The 16,424-nt window shown below is 43.4% G+C and overlaps 3 protein-coding genes across 3 annotated transcripts in view; 1 reads left to right on the top strand and 2 right to left on the bottom strand.

Moving 5' to 3' along the window:
- chd3 (chromodomain helicase DNA binding protein 3) overlaps positions 1–2,365 on the bottom strand; it is a 44,891-nt gene extending 42,526 nt beyond the window's left edge. The window contains exon 1 of the mRNA XM_079215265.1: positions 1,970–2,365. Coding sequence (XP_079071391.1) covers positions 1,970–2,132 — 163 coding nt within the window. The 5' untranslated portion in view covers positions 2,133–2,365. The remainder of the gene's footprint in view (positions 1–1,969) is intronic.
- Positions 2,366–7,265: 4,900 nt separating this feature from the next.
- On the top strand, positions 7,266–9,625 carry naa38 (N-alpha-acetyltransferase 38, NatC auxiliary subunit). The gene is made up of 3 exons (XM_079215264.1): positions 7,266–7,315; positions 8,110–8,284; positions 8,926–9,625. Exons 1-3 carry the CDS (start codon positions 7,277–7,279, stop codon positions 9,048–9,050), a joined length of 339 nt encoding a protein of 112 aa, XP_079071390.1. The 5' UTR covers positions 7,266–7,276; the 3' UTR covers positions 9,051–9,625.
- Positions 9,626–9,852: 227 nt separating this feature from the next.
- Positions 9,853–16,186, bottom strand: dnajc3b (DnaJ (Hsp40) homolog, subfamily C, member 3b). The gene is made up of 12 exons (XM_079215061.1): positions 15,890–16,186; positions 14,883–14,993; positions 14,589–14,713; positions 14,361–14,435; positions 14,128–14,271; positions 13,613–13,794; positions 13,344–13,463; positions 13,036–13,141; positions 12,800–12,920; positions 12,374–12,512; positions 12,113–12,261; positions 9,853–11,473 (listed from the first exon to the last, which is right to left on the bottom strand). The coding sequence occupies exons 1-12, from the start codon at positions 15,972–15,974 to the stop codon at positions 11,331–11,333; spliced, it is 1,500 nt and encodes a 499-aa protein (XP_079071187.1). The 5' UTR covers positions 15,975–16,186; the 3' UTR covers positions 9,853–11,330.
- Positions 16,187–16,424: the final 238 nt, after the last annotated feature.

Here is a 16,424-nt window from a genome sequence, read left to right as displayed (position 1 = left end):
CATCAAAAATGCATCGCTGAATCTCTGCATTCATTTCAAATGAAAATATCAGGCCAGTTGTTCCCCATGGTGCACGTGTAATATCACGACCACGGGGAAAGCAATTTAACCTGCAACCTGACCTGGCTTGGAGTGGGGGGGAAGTGAGAGAGAGAGAGAGAGAGAGATGGAGGAAATAGCAGCCTCTGCTTCAAAAGAGAAAATGCAGCAAAGCATTAAAGCATAGCCAAAATATAGGCTGCGGTCTGGACCGTGCAACCAGCCTGTTTGATAGGCTACAGTTATTTTTGTCGGGTTTTTATTGTCTGTCTGCCTTTGTTGGTGAGCGCCCCCCCCCCTCCTCACTCCCGCCCCGTCCAACAACCAACCACGCCTGTCCGTGCCGCGCTCAGCCGCCGAAGACGCACTGTGGGCGGCGGCAGCACGCACGCATGGCTCGGTGATCCGGAGGCCGCCGGCGGGACAGGCGGTGCGGTGCGGTGAACTGGAACGACTCCGCTATTCCCCCGCGACCACCGCCGCGTAGAGGTCGCGAGGGGGTTAAGGTCCTCGACGGGAAGCTCGACACTAATTTGTCTGTCTGGCCCGGCATGGCGGCGGGGTCCGGAGTGGAGCCAATTAACAGACAAAGCAATGGATGATTCTTGTAATATCCAGAGAGGAAATTGCACGCGTGTACCCGTTTATCTTGAGTTAAATCATATTTCTCCCGCGTGACATCTGCACTTTAAAGCTCCTTCTGTCACACCCGCACCCAAACCCAACATATCGCTCTAGTTATTGTTTGTTTTCATGAATAAACTGCGACCTTAAGGCTGCTGCACTGCTATTTTTTGACTGTTGCAGTGTGGTTAACCAACCGCTACTTTCTGCACCCTTCACTTTCACTGCAACCCCGTGCAGCTCCACTGTCACAAAAACTTCCAGAATGTCATGTAGGCATTCAATCATCTTTTCTACATTATTGCTGCTGCCGAGAGGAGCAAAACAAACAAAACACCGTGTGCTAATGGTTATAAATGCATGTAATAAACATGGCATCGAGCTAATTAGTGGGCTTGTGTGCTAAGCTACCAGAGGGAGCCGAACAGTCACACCTCTCTGTGCAGCAGCAGTGTCCTATTTTGACCTGTCATAGCGACAATGGGGGCAAGTTTCTGTTCACATTATCACCCAGCTTTCATGTCTGCAAAGCGGAACGCGCCCTCTCCAGATAGGTGTCATATATATGTAGCCTCCGGCCAGGGGAGTCCATGTTTTCGCCAGCCTTTCTTGCCGTGAGCTTTCCTTTTTAACCCTTCAGGGCGACCTTATTTCCCTGCTCATTTCCATGTCAGCCCGAGTCTAAAGGAGCTGTCAAAACGGGATTTAAGGGACAAACATGCGGGCGACTTTTGTGACGTTGGAGAAGTGAGTTTTGCACACAAAAAATCCGCCGTGGCAAGTTTAGTTTAAACTTTTGTCGGGATGTGCTGTAGGAGACGAGGAAGTGGAGTGGGAGAAAATGAGCGTGTGTGTCCTCAACGACAGCGACAGCACACGTCTTTTGCATTTTGTTGCAAACTGGAGAGGAGTTTATGTTTCTGTTTTCAAAGCGCGCTCTCGTCTTCTCTTTTGTTTTCTTCCCTGCCTCACTTAAAGCTGCAAACATGGCACCTAAATCCACATATAGGTGCAATAACTGGGAGAGGGGATGTCACGCCGTTTAAGATGGTGAAACGTGCCTCTTTTTTGGGGGGGAAGAAAAAAAAATCTGGTCTAGTAAGTATGTTTCTATTTTTTTATGCGCGCACCCGAGTCCTCGCTTGTCTCTACTGTACCGTACTGGACCTGCACCGATATGGGGGCACAAACTGCGGGTCCCGGCCACTTCTAACATGACCGTTCTCCGAAATATTACCGCTAGTAAGTGTGTTTTTATTTCGTGTGCGCGCGCTCCCGACCCGTCCGCCAGTTTTCTTTACCGTACCTGGCGCGGCTGGTGTTGCAGTTTCCCGAGGCGCCGCCGGCGAGTTTATGTCGCTTGCGTTCTCGTCTCGGTCTCCGTCGTCGTCTTCTTCATCAAAATCTCCTCCCTCGGAATTAACCACCATGCCCTCGTCTTCCTCACAGGACCGGAGAGGAGAGGACATTATATTCCTGTCATTGGATCCGTCCTCGTATTCAAAGAAGCGTATTCTTGCCCCGAATGTGTGATATTTATTTAATATTCAAATCGGCACAGAAAAAAGTGGGGGGCGTTTTGAAATATTTTACACTAGGCAGAGCAACAAAGATGGCCGCCCTCTTATATTTATTTTTTAACAACCCCCCCAATAAGAAAAAAAATCCCCTTACATAAAAAATGGCTGACTATATTATTTCAGAACGCACCCCCCTCCTCTTTTCTCTATCTCTCTCTCTCTCTCTCTCTCCTTCTCCCTCTGCGCGCCCCCTCCCTCCTTAAAAACGTACACATTGTTACAAGAGAAAGGGGTGTGTGACTGCATGTAAGTTACATTGTTACTTGTTTGTTACTTTTCTGTCTCCCCCCCCCCCCCCCCCCCCCCCCCCCCTTTCCTCTCTCTCCTCTCTCAAAGTCCGGATCAGACAGACTTGCCTGGTGTCAGTGTCACTTGCAACATCACACGCAACAACTCTCTCTCTCTCTGCATTGCAGAGCCCGACACAAATCTATCAAATATGGCCACCTTATATTCTCCGGAGCCCCCACCGTTGTATAAAAAATATTTTGGTGGAGCGGCAGTGTGCGTGCGTGCGTGCGTGCGTGCGTGTGTGTACATGTGTGAGTGTTGGGGAGGGATTGAGAGAGGGGGGTTGGGAAAATCTGCCGCAGCCATGCCCAGACTTACATCAGATTGTATTGCTTAAAAATTAACTACTTGTGGTGGGGATGGAAACAATTCACAGTATGCCAACTATATCCCCCCTTTTATAAACCACCATAATAAACAGCTCACAGCACCTTATCCGCCTCTGATACAGAGGTTGAAAACAAACACAAGAGATTATTTTTTTAATCTTTTTTTTTTTTTTTTTACTCTCACTGTATAGTCTCATCAGCAGCGGACTGGATGGCAGTAAGGCCATGGGAAGCCCTCGGTGGCTGCTCGGGGCACTATGGTTTTGACAAAAGAAATGTTGCTTTGCCTCTCACGTTCAAACCTCATGACCAAATCGGGGTCAGACATGAGAACGTGTGGCAGATGAAATGTGAAAAATGATCTGATTTGAGACGTCTGCATCCACGATGGGCGTCTTGCACAAAAAAGAAGCAAGTAGTTTAACAATTGATTTGGTCTTGGTTTCATCGCAATTGACTAGTTTTATTGCAACAAGCAAAGCATGTGAATGAGCAATAACAATGCAATAATTATATTTCTCATAATGACTAGATGTATCTCCTCAAGGCAGCAACGGTTGATTTATTAGCAGTAAGAGGCCTTACATCCTATGAATAATGATATGTATGAACCTACTGTATGTCAGAGGTTCATAATCAAAAGAAATCTTGACATAACGTCCACTTGGGAGGCGTTTCTGGAGCTTTTTACCACACCCAACACTAGAAGACTGTGAGATGTGGTTGAAAAAAGCTAGTATGTGGACCTTTTGTGAAGAATTTGATGGAATAGGTCCTTTTCGCTGAAGACGGTATGATGCACCACATTTGTAAATAACTAAATTTATTAAATTATGGGCCAATTCCATTTAGCTGCTTCAGTTTCAGGCTAATGGTGTTGTGCACGTTGTCACACTGTCGTGGTTTACTGAGACAACCGTCAATGATAATAAGAACAGCTGTGCTTTTCTTTCTACATGTAAAAAATGTAAAAACACAAAGGGAGATATTCGCTGTTTCTCCAAAAAGTTAACTCTCGGTATGTTTGATCTAAATCCTTGTATCTAAAATAAATAGTCAGTCAGAGGGTTACCTGTGTTCACCAAGACGAAGCGCCACATTAAGAAATATTGCTGCTGAATACTATGGATTTACTCATATTTCTCATTTCCCAATAATAAGATGTACATATGAACATGTAAGTATATTTTTCTTAAATATGTACACATGTGTAGGCCTAAACTACTTTTCACAACATAATCATGTTGTGTCAGTCACTGCATCAAACAATGGCACATTCAGTTAATTGGACACAGCTGGTCATGAAGCAACACTTAACAAGGGGCTTAAGAGCCTGAACTCACTTTTAAAGATATGCATGCAATTCAAATGCTGCTGCGCGCTTGCAATGGTATTCTATGAAACCATATTGTACCCTTAAACGAAATAATACAACCCACAAAATAACAAAACCACTTTTCAAGCTAATATATAGCTACATAACTCAAATGCAAATGTATACCTATGTTATGAGTGACAGTGTCCTCACTTTCATGGGATATTTGTGTGAATAATCTAAAGGACCTTCAGGATTTTCAATGCATTTCTGCATCTTTTTTGTTGAGAAAACAGGGAAGAGAGCAGCCACAACAGTGTGAAGCATCCCATTTTCTTTGTCATCCACTTGGCATTCTGTCGAGTGTTCGTTACTCTGTCACCTTCAGCTTTTTGTTGTTACACCAATAACTTTCTATCGTATAAACAAGCATTTCTATCACGCCTCGCCTGCTGTGCGTGCTCCTCGCTCTGCTGCAACAGGTGTCTGTACCGGCGCTCCAGCTCAGCTTCCGACAACAAGAGGGGAATTTGTTAGTGTCTGATCCAACGGCTACATATGCCAAGAGACGCAATGCAAGAGGTGCCTGCTGTTGAAAGATTGGGTGACTGACAAGACGTGTGTGTGTTATGTGCACTTGTACTTCATACACCGTCATCCACAGCATCTATGTATCTGGAGGTATTTGTAGCTATGACTGTGCATGTGTCAATAAAAAAAGGGTGAAACTAGCCAGGACTCTCTCTTATGCTGCAGGCCCTGACACACTGCACTACTGTGCTGAGGGCCCCCTCCTCCCTGTGTCCATTTGGCAGTGAGACATGGCAACGAGGATGAGCAGGAAAAGCGCCTCCCCTGGGTGCTGCGCTGTAGCTAACCCAGATTTTATGCAGTGTGACACAGAGGAAGACACCGGCCCCTGTGCTCTATTCAGAGCCGAGCCGTCTGAACCGAGGCGACCTGAAGAGCAGATAAGGCTGAAATAACATCAAGCAGTGGGAGGGAAAAAGTTAGCTAAGCAAAGTGTTTTCAGTGAAAGTGATGATATATTCTCTTTGTGTTAAGACTTACATAGGACTTACATGTGAAATTCCAAATGTGGCTCGTTCTGCCCGGTGGGACTTCATCATGTTTAATTTGCTTTACATTATTTTGGTTCTAGCTTTGCCTCAACCCCCATCTCTGCAAATCTTTTTGATTGCTTAAAAAGGTCTATCAATAAACAGTCTAGAGTTTACAGTCCAAGCTGGCCATGTCACAGAGAGACTGCGACCATCTATCAGAGCCGTGTTGACTCAAGCTTTAGTTAGTTTTTAGTGCAAAATCTGACATCTAAATTCCACAAAAACACACTGAAACACATTATGTGGAGTGTATTTATGGAACTCTTCTGGTGAGGAACTTAAAACATGTATCATGCTTTGCAAGCTTCCAAAGATGTTTAAAAATCAATTTTTCTGTATGATCAAAATATAATTTTGGCACTAGTATGGTCAGAATATTTTACCATTTTGTGAACTGTTTCTTCTGAAACCAAGTGGCCAATGTATTTTAAATATATTTATTATGTCTGTTGAAATTATTTTCTTTTAGTAGGGAATAAAAGCTGTAAAAGCCGTCAAATTCTGGAATTATTTAAGACCATCATACTAAATTCAATATTTAGTAGGTAAAGGTAATAGCTGCATGGCGGGATGCTAAATCATCACACACAGTTTATCTACAAACATATAAACCTGGACGAGCCACCTGATCTGCCCTCAGAACTGGAGCTATATTAAAGGCATTTTACTCACAAATTAAACCATTCAAAAAGTGTGAATGCTTTAATGCAGTGAGTTCCCACTAAATGCCCCAAGATAACTCTGAGGGGTTGTGAAATGATTAATAGAAACAGAAAACAGAGGAAAAAAATGATACTCACCTCCAGCTGTATCATCGTGATGTCAAGGAGTTGATTTCCCTCTAACACAGTCCCACCTCATACCATTAATCCCTTCACCACGGCCTCTCCAACACCATTGGCCCAGTCAGCGTGAGGGCAGGGAGGGGGACATGTGCAGAAAACGTCAGTGGTTCGGAGTCCCCATAAAACAAAGTGTTAAAAATGCATGGGTATATCAGGAAAATAGCGAGGAGATATGAATTGATTGCTCCATTTGACCCATCAATACTCCCATAAATTAAATTATACATATTTTAGGATATAGTATATAGTATAGTAGTAATAGTAGTATACACCTGTTTTCGAGTTTAAAGGGAAGTTGGAGAAAGAAAGTAACAGAATTAATTATTTTTGTAATCGAGACTCACCTTTTGTAGTCGTACAACCATAATAAAGTCTTCACATATTACAAATGTACCAGGTATACAACAATTGGTGACGTCTGGGCCCTCATTGTGTCCCAGTGAGACTATGGAACTTTTTTAAAAGAAGAAATAGCAACAATCTTTCTCTCTTACAAATGACAAGTTGTATTGATGAGCCATAAAATGCATTTTTAGCATAGTTGGTTTTATACACTGAAGGAGTTTGTAGCTATGGCCTAACTAGTCTGGTATTACCAGTGATTTTGTTAGCTAGATAGCTTGATAGCTATCAGTTGACACCTGTATCGCTTGACACCTGTAACTGTTCATACAGACAGAGTTAATATATGGAGTTAAGCTAATTATTATAATTATCAGGACAAATAAAACAAGATGTAAGCTGATGTCTTTAAAGTAACTAGCTCAGGAGAGTCCTGGGAGAAGGGGAATTCAATGTGCCATTATCCTTGAACATTTACACAGTTTTGCTTTAAAATATCATATTCTGTATTTCTGCAGATTTGAAATATCTTTCAAAAGTTCATTCAAAGGTCAGGTGTGAAACTTTAGCAGTGGATTCTTTCCCTTGTTTGCGCTTCCTCTTTTGTCATAAATTAATGGTTCACTTATTTCTGTCATCCTAAACCTCAATGCTAGATTACATAATGCTCCTTCAGTATCGGGTGTCGTTCCCTTTAAAAAAACACCGGATATGACGTTTCCGGTTAAGCTGCTGGTCCGTCAGACAAATTGCTCCGTAAAACAAATGTCAGGCAACAAGAAGGGTTATGGCAACAATGATTGAGGAAAATGGTCCTTCGACCCATGTATGTATATCTTGCTTTATGTATTTACTTTAACTTAAATATTTTACATTATTGTTCACGTTGTTTGACGGGTTATTACGGAGAGAAAAACAGTCCACATGAAACATTTCCACTTAATATCAGGTTGGAGGTAACGTTAGCCGGCAGCTAACGAATTAGCTAAAACAACTGTCACCCGTGAGGTTAAACTGTGTGACGTCAAGCCATATTATTTACCAGATAATATGTGGATGCAAAATGCTTTTTAACCTTAGCATCTATCTGTATTGACAACTGCCACTGTCACTCTTCATACGTGTGTGTGTGTGTGTGTGTGTGTGTGTGTGTGTGTGTGTGTGTGTGTGTGTGTGTGTGTGTGTGTGTGTGTGTGTGAGAGTGTGTGAGTGAGTGAGTGAGTGTGTGAGAGAGAGAGAGAGTGTGAGAGAGAGTGTGTGAGAGAGAGAGAGAGTGTAAGAGAGAGAGAGAGAGTGAGAGAGAGTGTGAGTGTGAGAGAGAGAGAGAGAGAGAGAGAGAGTGTGAGAGAGAGAGAGAGAGAGTGTGAGAGAGAGAGAGAGAGAGTGTGAGAGAGAGAGAGAGAGAGAGAGTGAGAGAGTGAGAGTGAGAGAGAGAGAGAGAGAGAGAGAGAGTGAGAGAGAGAGAGAGAGAGAGAGAGAGAGAGAGAGAGAGAGAGAGAGAGAGAGAGTGTGAGAGAGAGAGAGAGAGAGAGACATTAACTGTATTTTTTTCAAGCTAATAAAGAAATTGACAGTTTGATCCAGCAGTATATTCAGTGTCTTCTTTCTGCTCACGTCCAGGAGCAGTCTAGAGTGTCCCCGTATTCCCAGGCCCGGCAGAACCTAGAGGGGCTCCTGAACAAAAACATGAAGATCCGCATGACGGACGGCCGGACTCTGGTGGGGCTTTTCCTCTGCACGGACCGAGACTGCAACGTCATCCTCGGATCCGCTCAGGAGTTCCTCAAATCCACAGGTAATTCTACGGGTGAAGACTGAAGTTGGCCGAGCAGTAACGAGCCTATTCCATCACGCCAAGAACACAGACATCGGTCTGTCATTATCAACCCGACAGTCAAACAACTTAAAATGTCAGTTAAAGTGGATGTGAAAAGCAGTTCACCTTTCCTTTCCAGCTGTGAAACATTTTTTTTTTATGTCTTACCAGCTGCAGGAAATATATTAAAAGGTATTTTTTCCCGGATGATTTGTTGGATGCTTCACCAGCAACCAGTGCTCTTTTAAAGCTAAATATCCACATGGATGAGAAACACATATTGCTAAAGAACAGAAGCAAAAATCAGATCTAGTGAAAGGCATTATACCTATTATTGATATTAACGTAACTTTACACAAATGAAATTGGCATTTCTACACACTTATCTCAAGTGGAACAATCACATTTTCTGAATCCTGGAATATTTTCATGAAGCACTTTTAGTACATATTATTTTCCCAGTCTTTGAAAAATAGAAATCTAAAAGGGCTGAAGATGGATTCACAACAAGCAACACCTTTGATAATGAACTGTGGGAATTTAAAATTCAGGGCAAACTCAAGTTTTGTGTAACTAACTGGGGGATGTCTTTATTTATTATTTATTTATTTTGTCCTCAGATACATTCTCCCAGGGCGAACCCAGAGTCCTGGGCCTGGCCATGATCCCCGGTCACCACGTGGTATCCATCGAGGTGGAGGCAGACAGTCTTGAAGACACACAAGGATTTGGGGCCAATCATTGATGAAGGCACTTCCTGTTTGGACGACACTCGGTGCGACTGTCTCTCAGGGAGGCAGACGTATGGCTGCGCTCAAAGGAGAGTGGACATCTTTGTCGGAGGATTTTATCAGACACTTCACCTCTACAGATGCAGAACACCTGGATTTTAGCCATTTCCTCTAAGCTTGAAGATGCTTCCATTTGCAGCGACAGCTTTACTAAACAGCATGTGTGTGTGAGATGGTGACGCAAACAGCAGATCCATGGATGTGTGTGGAAACAGTGTTTCAGTGTTCAGAGAACGTCTTAGTTTCATGGTGTTTTAAAATACATTGCATTTGAGAGCTTGTGTTCAGTTGTTTAAAGTTTGTGTCAGGAGCTACATGCTTTCGAAAGGGGAACTCCACTGATTTTACTCGTCAAAGTCGGCTTGATGGTGTTTGAGTACTACTGCGTACACAATAGTACAACTGAAGACTAGAAGTTTCAAGATGAAAAATAAATCACAGGGTTTGGAGTTAGAAAGAAGTAAAGATACCAGCATTGTGGGTAATCCAGGCACCAGATTTTGACAAGAAATGTGTGGAATAAAAAAAACTAAAGACAATATCTGATTTCTGGTTTTTAAACTCTTAGTGAGTCCGATGGTGTTATGGGAGGCCAATAATGGAAGTTAGGAAAAATTAAGATTTATTGGCCTCTAGGTCAAATATGAGGACGATCATCTATCCGGCTTTAGCGTCTCAAACTAAATACTTGGAGCTGTTCTGTAGCGGCACCTTGCATGCCATGCATCATGAAATTAAGACAAAATTAGATTGCTTCAATATTTTAATACGCTGGAGCATGTCGGCTGATTCAGTTTGGCAACAGTAAAATCGCTGCCACTAACAGCAGAAAACCCTAAAAAGAAAACCCAGAAACAAACCTGCACATTCAGTCGATTTAAATACAAAGAGCCGGTCGCATTTGGTTCACACAGTTGGACAGTTGTCAGGATTCAAAGCAGTTAAGACTCACTGTATCCTTGAGCCATTTTGGACAAAATAACTTAAAAGTAAAATATTTAAAAGAATGCCATCTTAGTTTAAGGTTAAACTTGTGTGTCTTTCCAGGTTTTAAAACGGGAGCCTCATTCACAAAGTGTGATTTTTATCTGGAACTTAAAGGTTAAGCATCCTGTTACAAATATACTGTTTATGAATTACACACAATGTGTATACCTGGAACTGATGTACCAGCTCAGTATAACCTTTACAATGTGCCCTTTTCTTTGTGACTTTTATGAGTGAGGCTCTCAGATAACCATCGAAGACACACTTAGTTTGTAAAGAGTCTTCGAAAGGCTTTTCAAAAACCTGCAGTAACATTTCAGGAGTGGAGTTTGTCAAACAAAAGGGTAAAAGTGCAAGTTTTCAAAGATTTGCTTTGAAATGGAGTGAAAAGGAAAGAAGCTAAATACTACAACTGACGGTCTTGACTCAGTCATCAATTGCAACACTTTTGTCCAGATTAGTTTTTTGTTTGTGTGAGTTTTTGCCAAGTGTTAATTATAAGTTACATCCATAATGTTTGGATCTGGATATTCAGCCTGTTGAAGATGCAATAAAATACAGAATTCACACATTATTCCAATTAGATAGCTAGTGAAAAACAAAAAGGGAATTTAAAAGAAAATCAAAAACAATCACGGAGATTTAAGATCCATAGGATTTCAAAGCTTTAACACCCACAAGTTTCCTTTACTAGTGCGGAAGACTCACCTATTTCCCATAAATGTAGAAGCTCCACAACATAAACCCCCTGCTGCCATGATGTATAAAAATCTTGGTTCTCTCGTACAGAGACGGTTCGACATGGTCAAAAATGTAGACCGAGATCAGCGAACATGTACTTCCTTTAAAGAATACTGCGAGCAGAAATCAACACACCGACAGTCCTCTTATGTCATGTCCCAGCAGCTACTGCATTAAAAAAGAAAAAGTCCCTTGATAAAAGGTTTGAAGAATGGCACAAAAGAAAGAAACAATAAGAGCGGACAACCCCCAATGTCAACCCCAACACCTTTCCATTCCTAAGGATCTCAAGTGTTGACAAAGGACTTTGTTTCCTTCAACCACAGCGACAAGTTAACTCAACAGGAGCCAGTCAGACCCTTCGTTTTAGTCACTGTACAGCTCCAGCCTCTGCTGCAGTACAAATCAAATGTTCAAGTAACCGACAAAGTTCTGAGGAAGACTTCTCCATTAATCAGCCGAATGTTGTTCTTCTCCCCCCCGCGGTGTCCGTCAAGTCCTCCTCTCTAGTTGTGGTGGAACTTGAAGTGGAAGCTGCTGCCGGACTCAAACGGGTTGAAGTGGTGAGGCCAGCCCTGTCCTCCGCCGCCACCCTGCTGGTTTTCAGGGTCCAGGGGATCCTCGCCTGCGTCAAACTTCTGCCTCATTTCTGGAAAGATCGTGAAGTACGGAAGGACAAATTTAAGACAATGGGAAGCTAAATCATTGTTTAACATGATGCACACTATTGGATTCGGTCAAACATTGGCGATCTCGGCGCCCGATAACGGTGTGAATTAAAAGGAATAGTTTGCCCTTTTTAGGAAATGGGCTTGTTCTCTTTCTTGCTGAGAGTTTGATGAGAGGCTCCACTACTTGCATGTCTGTTCAATATGAAGCGCCAGCCAGCAGCCAATTAGCCAAGCAAAAGTCTGGTACTTAAACCCAGATCAAAAACACAAAGTGTCGTTTTTACACTCGGGCTTCTGCACAAATGAACCAAGTGAGATATTAATGTTTAATTGGTGAGCTTCAGAGATGCCGATAAGTGGATTTTAGGACAGAGACGGGCTCGCCGTTTTCAACTTTATGCTAAGCTAATCAGCTTCAGGACGATTAGACAGGAGGCACATCAACCTTCTCTTCCAAATCTCAGCGAGAAAGCAAATGAGCACATTCTTTTTTAGATTAGCTATTAGTAGTGTGAATCAATATTCTTGATGTCAACCAGCTCATTTGTTGAGAGTCACTCTACATAAGTGTCTGCTAAATGCCTGAAATGGATGTAACAGCCATCTGAGCTCCTGACCTGGGTCAATGAGGACCTCTTTAGCTGACGCAATGTCGATAAACTTCTTTTCCGCCTCTTTCTTCTCCGACTCGGACTGGAAGTTATCGGGATGCCACTGCTGCGCCAGCTTCCTGTACGCCTTGATGACCTCCTGCTTGTTTGCACTCCTGAGAAGAAAAACAAATATGTTTGTGAGAGTCATCGACAACGGACGGATCTACTCGTGTTTTTTTTTTTTTTTTTTTTTTTTTTTTTAATCAAACTGGTTGGGCTGGTTACCTGCCGACGCCGAGGATCTTGTAGTAATCCCTCTTACGAGAGATTTTGAGCAGTTTCTGCGCTCGATCCAGTCCTTCTTTCAGATCCACGCGTTCGCCTTCGCTGTCAAACTCTCTCGCCTCGGCGTAGTCCTCCACAGCTGAACCAAAACAAACGATAAAAAGACGTTAAAAAACACGTTCGTCGACCAAAAATATGCTGCGATCGCATCTGCGCAACACAATTATTAATTAGACTATTAATTAATCTTCTGAATCTGTGTTTTGCCCCAATGGTTCACAGTATTATTGACATCTTAAAACCACGAAGAACCTGCTAAAACACATCTATTTTTTCCCGTGCGTGCAAATGCAAGAGCTGTCTTTTACAAGTGTGTATAGTTATAAGTCAAAGGCATTAATTGAAGGGTGTAGGGAGTCCAGTCACCTTTCTCGTACTCCTGGTTGAGAATGTACGCCTCGGCTCGGTCTCGGAGGACGTTGGCGTTGCGGGGGTCTCTCTGGTGAGCCTCTGAACACTTGTCTATGGCCTCCAGAGCCAAGGTGAGCTAGAAATGGCGAGACAGGGACAATGTGTTAGCATTCATCACAGAAACATTACAGGCCTACAGAACTCCAGAGCTTTAAATGTACAGGCAAGTGCTCTCTCTCCCTCTCTCTTACCTTGACAAGGCAGAAGCAGATCCTCTCCTTGGCCAGGTTGGTATAGAACGGGACATTCGGCTCGGTCTTCATCACTGATTGATACTTATCAATGGCTTGCTGATGCCTAATTGTGTGTACAAAGAAGATCGGGGTCATTATTGAAGTTGGTTAGGTTGCAGGTGTATGCCTCATCGGATGCACATGCACCTGCTAACTTTTACCTCAACATTTTTTCAAATAACTTTCTGTTTCAGACAGACACACATTTTTAAAGCACACATCCTGTAAATACATGTTCTTTAGAAGATCAGGGTTAAGGTACAAACCTCTCCTGCTCAATTAGCTCTTCTGCCGAGTCCAGCTGCTTGCTGAGCTTTTTCACCTGCTTGTAGTGGCTGAAACACTCTTTGTCGTCCTGGTCCAGCTTCAGACACTCTCGGATGTGACTGCACAGAAACAGACGAGCGAGATTGACATTTTGACCTCAGGGAAACACGGCGAACAGGATGCTCCCGAGATGAAAATCAGCTCGATTTGCATGACTCTGCCGGCTAAATCAACGTAGTTTGTTTATTCCAGCAACAAGAAAACGCACTTGAGCGACTCGTGGTGATCTCCGAGGCTGTAGTGCAGCGTGCTGAGCTTCAGGAAGGCGGCGCGGTTGTCGTTGCGCAGCCTCGTGGTTGGCGTCAGATCCTGGATGGCTTTCTGTGGATCTCCCATTCGGATGTAACATTCTGCACGAAGCTCCCGAGACTCAGGATCCCAAGGAGAGATCTGAGGAAAGATGGCAGCTTTTATAAAGAGTGAAGAGACATGTGCAGACTGATTCACCTCAACAGTAAAGGCAATGACGATCACTCTTAATCCATAAGCATATTATTACAGATAAATTCCAGAACATTGGAGTAACAGATGTGTCAGCAAAAAGATTTTTGACACTTTACAGGTGGAGAAGACTTGCATTAAAATACCCTTTTAATAAATTGTTGACATATATTGGTAAATAATGAAACTATGAACATGAGAAAACAGACAAACTGCATGCAAAGGGCTTAAAAAAAAAAAAAAATTCAAAGAAGTCAAAAGACCTCCAGAGCTGACACACACCTCAATGACTCTCTCTAGCACGTTGATGGTCGCGCTATAGTCCCCTTGGTGGTACGCAGCATGGGCCTCCTCCTGCATCTCCTCCAGCTCGTTCGCTCGCATCAGCTGGTCCTGAGCTTCTTCGTGCTCTGGTGAGCGCTGCAGCTAAAAACAAACAGATGCATTGTTCTGTCAAACTGCTGTCTCATGTGCAACACTAGGATAGAGACAGCGGTTTGGGACTTTAAACTTACCACTGCTTCAAAGTCCTCCCTGGCCTCCTGTGTGCTGCCCTGCTTTAACAGGATATTCCCTCTCTGCAACCTAGCCTGAAAATGCAGGAAAATAAAGAAACGGGATGATAAGAGGAGGAGACGCAGGAGAGCAAAAGAGAGACCCAAGAGATGGAAATAAATATGGTAATGAGCCCATGGACAGACTTAAGGCTGCAGGTTTTTCTGGTCGTGGTCAGGTGAACTTACAGCCAGGAAGTCCGGCTTGAGTTGGATGGCTTTGGCCAGGTCTGGCAGGGCAGATTTGGATTTCCCCATAGCCAGAAACACTGCAGCGCGCTTGTAGTAGGTGAGGTAGTTCTTAGAGTCTCCCTCTGTCAAATGTCAACAAACACAAGTTTGTCAAAGTACTCATTCTTTCCGCACAGAATCAAACTGTTCTCGTAAGTAGTGGACAGAAGAGGGGCAGGAATTGTTGGAGCAGCGACACAGGCGGAACATGTCAGCCAGTAGAAAAGTGTGTCAGTTTGTGAGTGACCTTACCAACAGCAGAGTGATAATGGGACAACGCTTCAGCCAGTTGACCAGCAGCCAAAAGTTTGCGGCCCATCTCCAAGTGGTGCTCGATTTCGACATGAGTCGCCCCGAAGACACCTGAAACGTAAAACAGCGCTTGAGCCTCGCGAGAAATACATCAGTGACAGAGAGACGGTGGCAACGTTAAGATTGACACGTCACGTAACGGCCATGGGAAGTACAACATCTTGAGTGTTGAGAACACACAAATAGTCAACCACTCAAAATACTTTTCCTTTCGCTTAAGTCACAAAAAAAAAGAAAACATTAATCCACGCTTATAATCACCTGATTACATTACGAGTTATATTCCTAATAACAGTTTATTTGCCAAGTCTAAAATAAATATTAAAGCAAGTCAGGACAAGTTTTCACGCTCATGGAAAGAGGACATAACATGGCGTAATGCACAGCTTGATACAATAGTTTTGTAAACATTTTTAGAGCTGGTATGATCTGCTAATTGACAATAAAAATCTTCAGCTACATTTAGACAATACCTTAATCATTCAAGTAATTTAACAAGGAAAATACCACGCATTATTTTATGACAGTGACATATTTTAATATATCTGGGGCAGATGATTGGACACAATAAATTATTTGAAGACGTCACCATGGAGTCCTAATATTTAATATGTTTTACTCAGGGTGTGAACAAGGTGTGTGGTTTTATTTCCACAGGTAACTTAGTCCTGGTGACGGTGGAGGGAAAAAAAGGACCCCGAGAAAAAGCCTGTTAATTCCTGGCAACGTCTTACATGCTCTTAACCATCTGTTAGATGTTGAATTTACGCCCTGAAACAATGTTCTTATTAAATAAATAATGAACCAGTGACTATTGTGAGCCGGTCTCGAAGGGGCGGGACGTGACGTGACGTAGCCTAAACATAGAAGCGCCCGTAGTTGTGTCCGCGGAGGCTTTTTTTCTTCTTAAAAAGCACTTGTTTTGTGAACGTAAAGCCGGCCCTTACCGTCCAGCTGGATGTCCAGGATGACACCCAGCAGCGACAGGGAGCACAGGACCCCGCTGAGTCCCGTCCGCCGACACGACTCCATCCCTCGGTTTGAGTCACACCTTCACACCGGAACCCGCGAATTTAACGGCTCTGCTTTCACGTCGAGGGAAAATACCGGTTCGTGTCATTGACACGGCGATGTTCTCCGTTAAATCTTCATCGTTTCCTCCCCAACCGCCGTCTCTGCCGGGGCCACAGGAACAAGCTACGACGGTGTATTTACGGTCCCGGTGTGACAGAAGTCCGTGTAGAAATGAGGCACGCCGCTGAAAGGTTCCCACTTTAAAATAAATTAACGATTTAACAAGCAGCCCCTCCGCCTTGACTTTACTTTAACTTAAACCTAGTTCGCGTAACATGCCGACGAACAGCTGACAGCCAGGACGCTTTGTACAAGAAACCTTCTCCCTTGGTCGTCGTCGTCTCCTCCCTCTCTGCCCAGCGCTGCCGTGGTTGGTCCACATGTCGCACATCCGTGTTTGTCTGGAAA

Source organism: Taurulus bubalis, assembly GCF_910589615.1.
Source record: "Taurulus bubalis genome assembly, chromosome: 3".
Lineage (NCBI taxonomy): Eukaryota > Metazoa > Chordata > Actinopteri > Perciformes > Cottidae > Taurulus > Taurulus bubalis.
The sequence above is the reverse complement of the archived record's forward strand: the minus strand, read 5'-3'. Positions and strand labels throughout refer to the sequence as shown.

Bases quoted from the DNA above. Each gene is read 5' to 3' on its own strand.
- naa38 (XM_079215264.1), top strand. From the start codon at position 7,277: ATGGCAACAATGATTGAGGAAAATGGTCCTTCGACCCAT. The intron at 7,316-8,109 runs GTATGTATATCT...GCTCACGTCCAG, and splicing joins AAAATGGTCCTTCGACCCAT to GAGCAGTCTAGAGTGTCCCC. The intron at 8,285-8,925 runs GTAATTCTACGG...TTTTGTCCTCAG, and splicing joins GGAGTTCCTCAAATCCACAG to ATACATTCTCCCAGGGCGAA.
- dnajc3b (XM_079215061.1), bottom strand. From the start codon at position 15,974: ATGGAGTCGTGTCGGCGGACGGGACTCAGCGGGGTCCTGTGCTCCCTG. The intron at 13,795-14,127 runs GTGTGTGTCAGC...ATCTTTCCTCAG, and splicing joins TGCTAGAGAGAGTCATTGAG to ATCTCTCCTTGGGATCCTGA. The intron at 13,464-13,612 runs GTGCGTTTTCTT...GTTTCTGTGCAG, and splicing joins GATCACCACGAGTCGCTCAA to TCACATCCGAGAGTGTCTGA.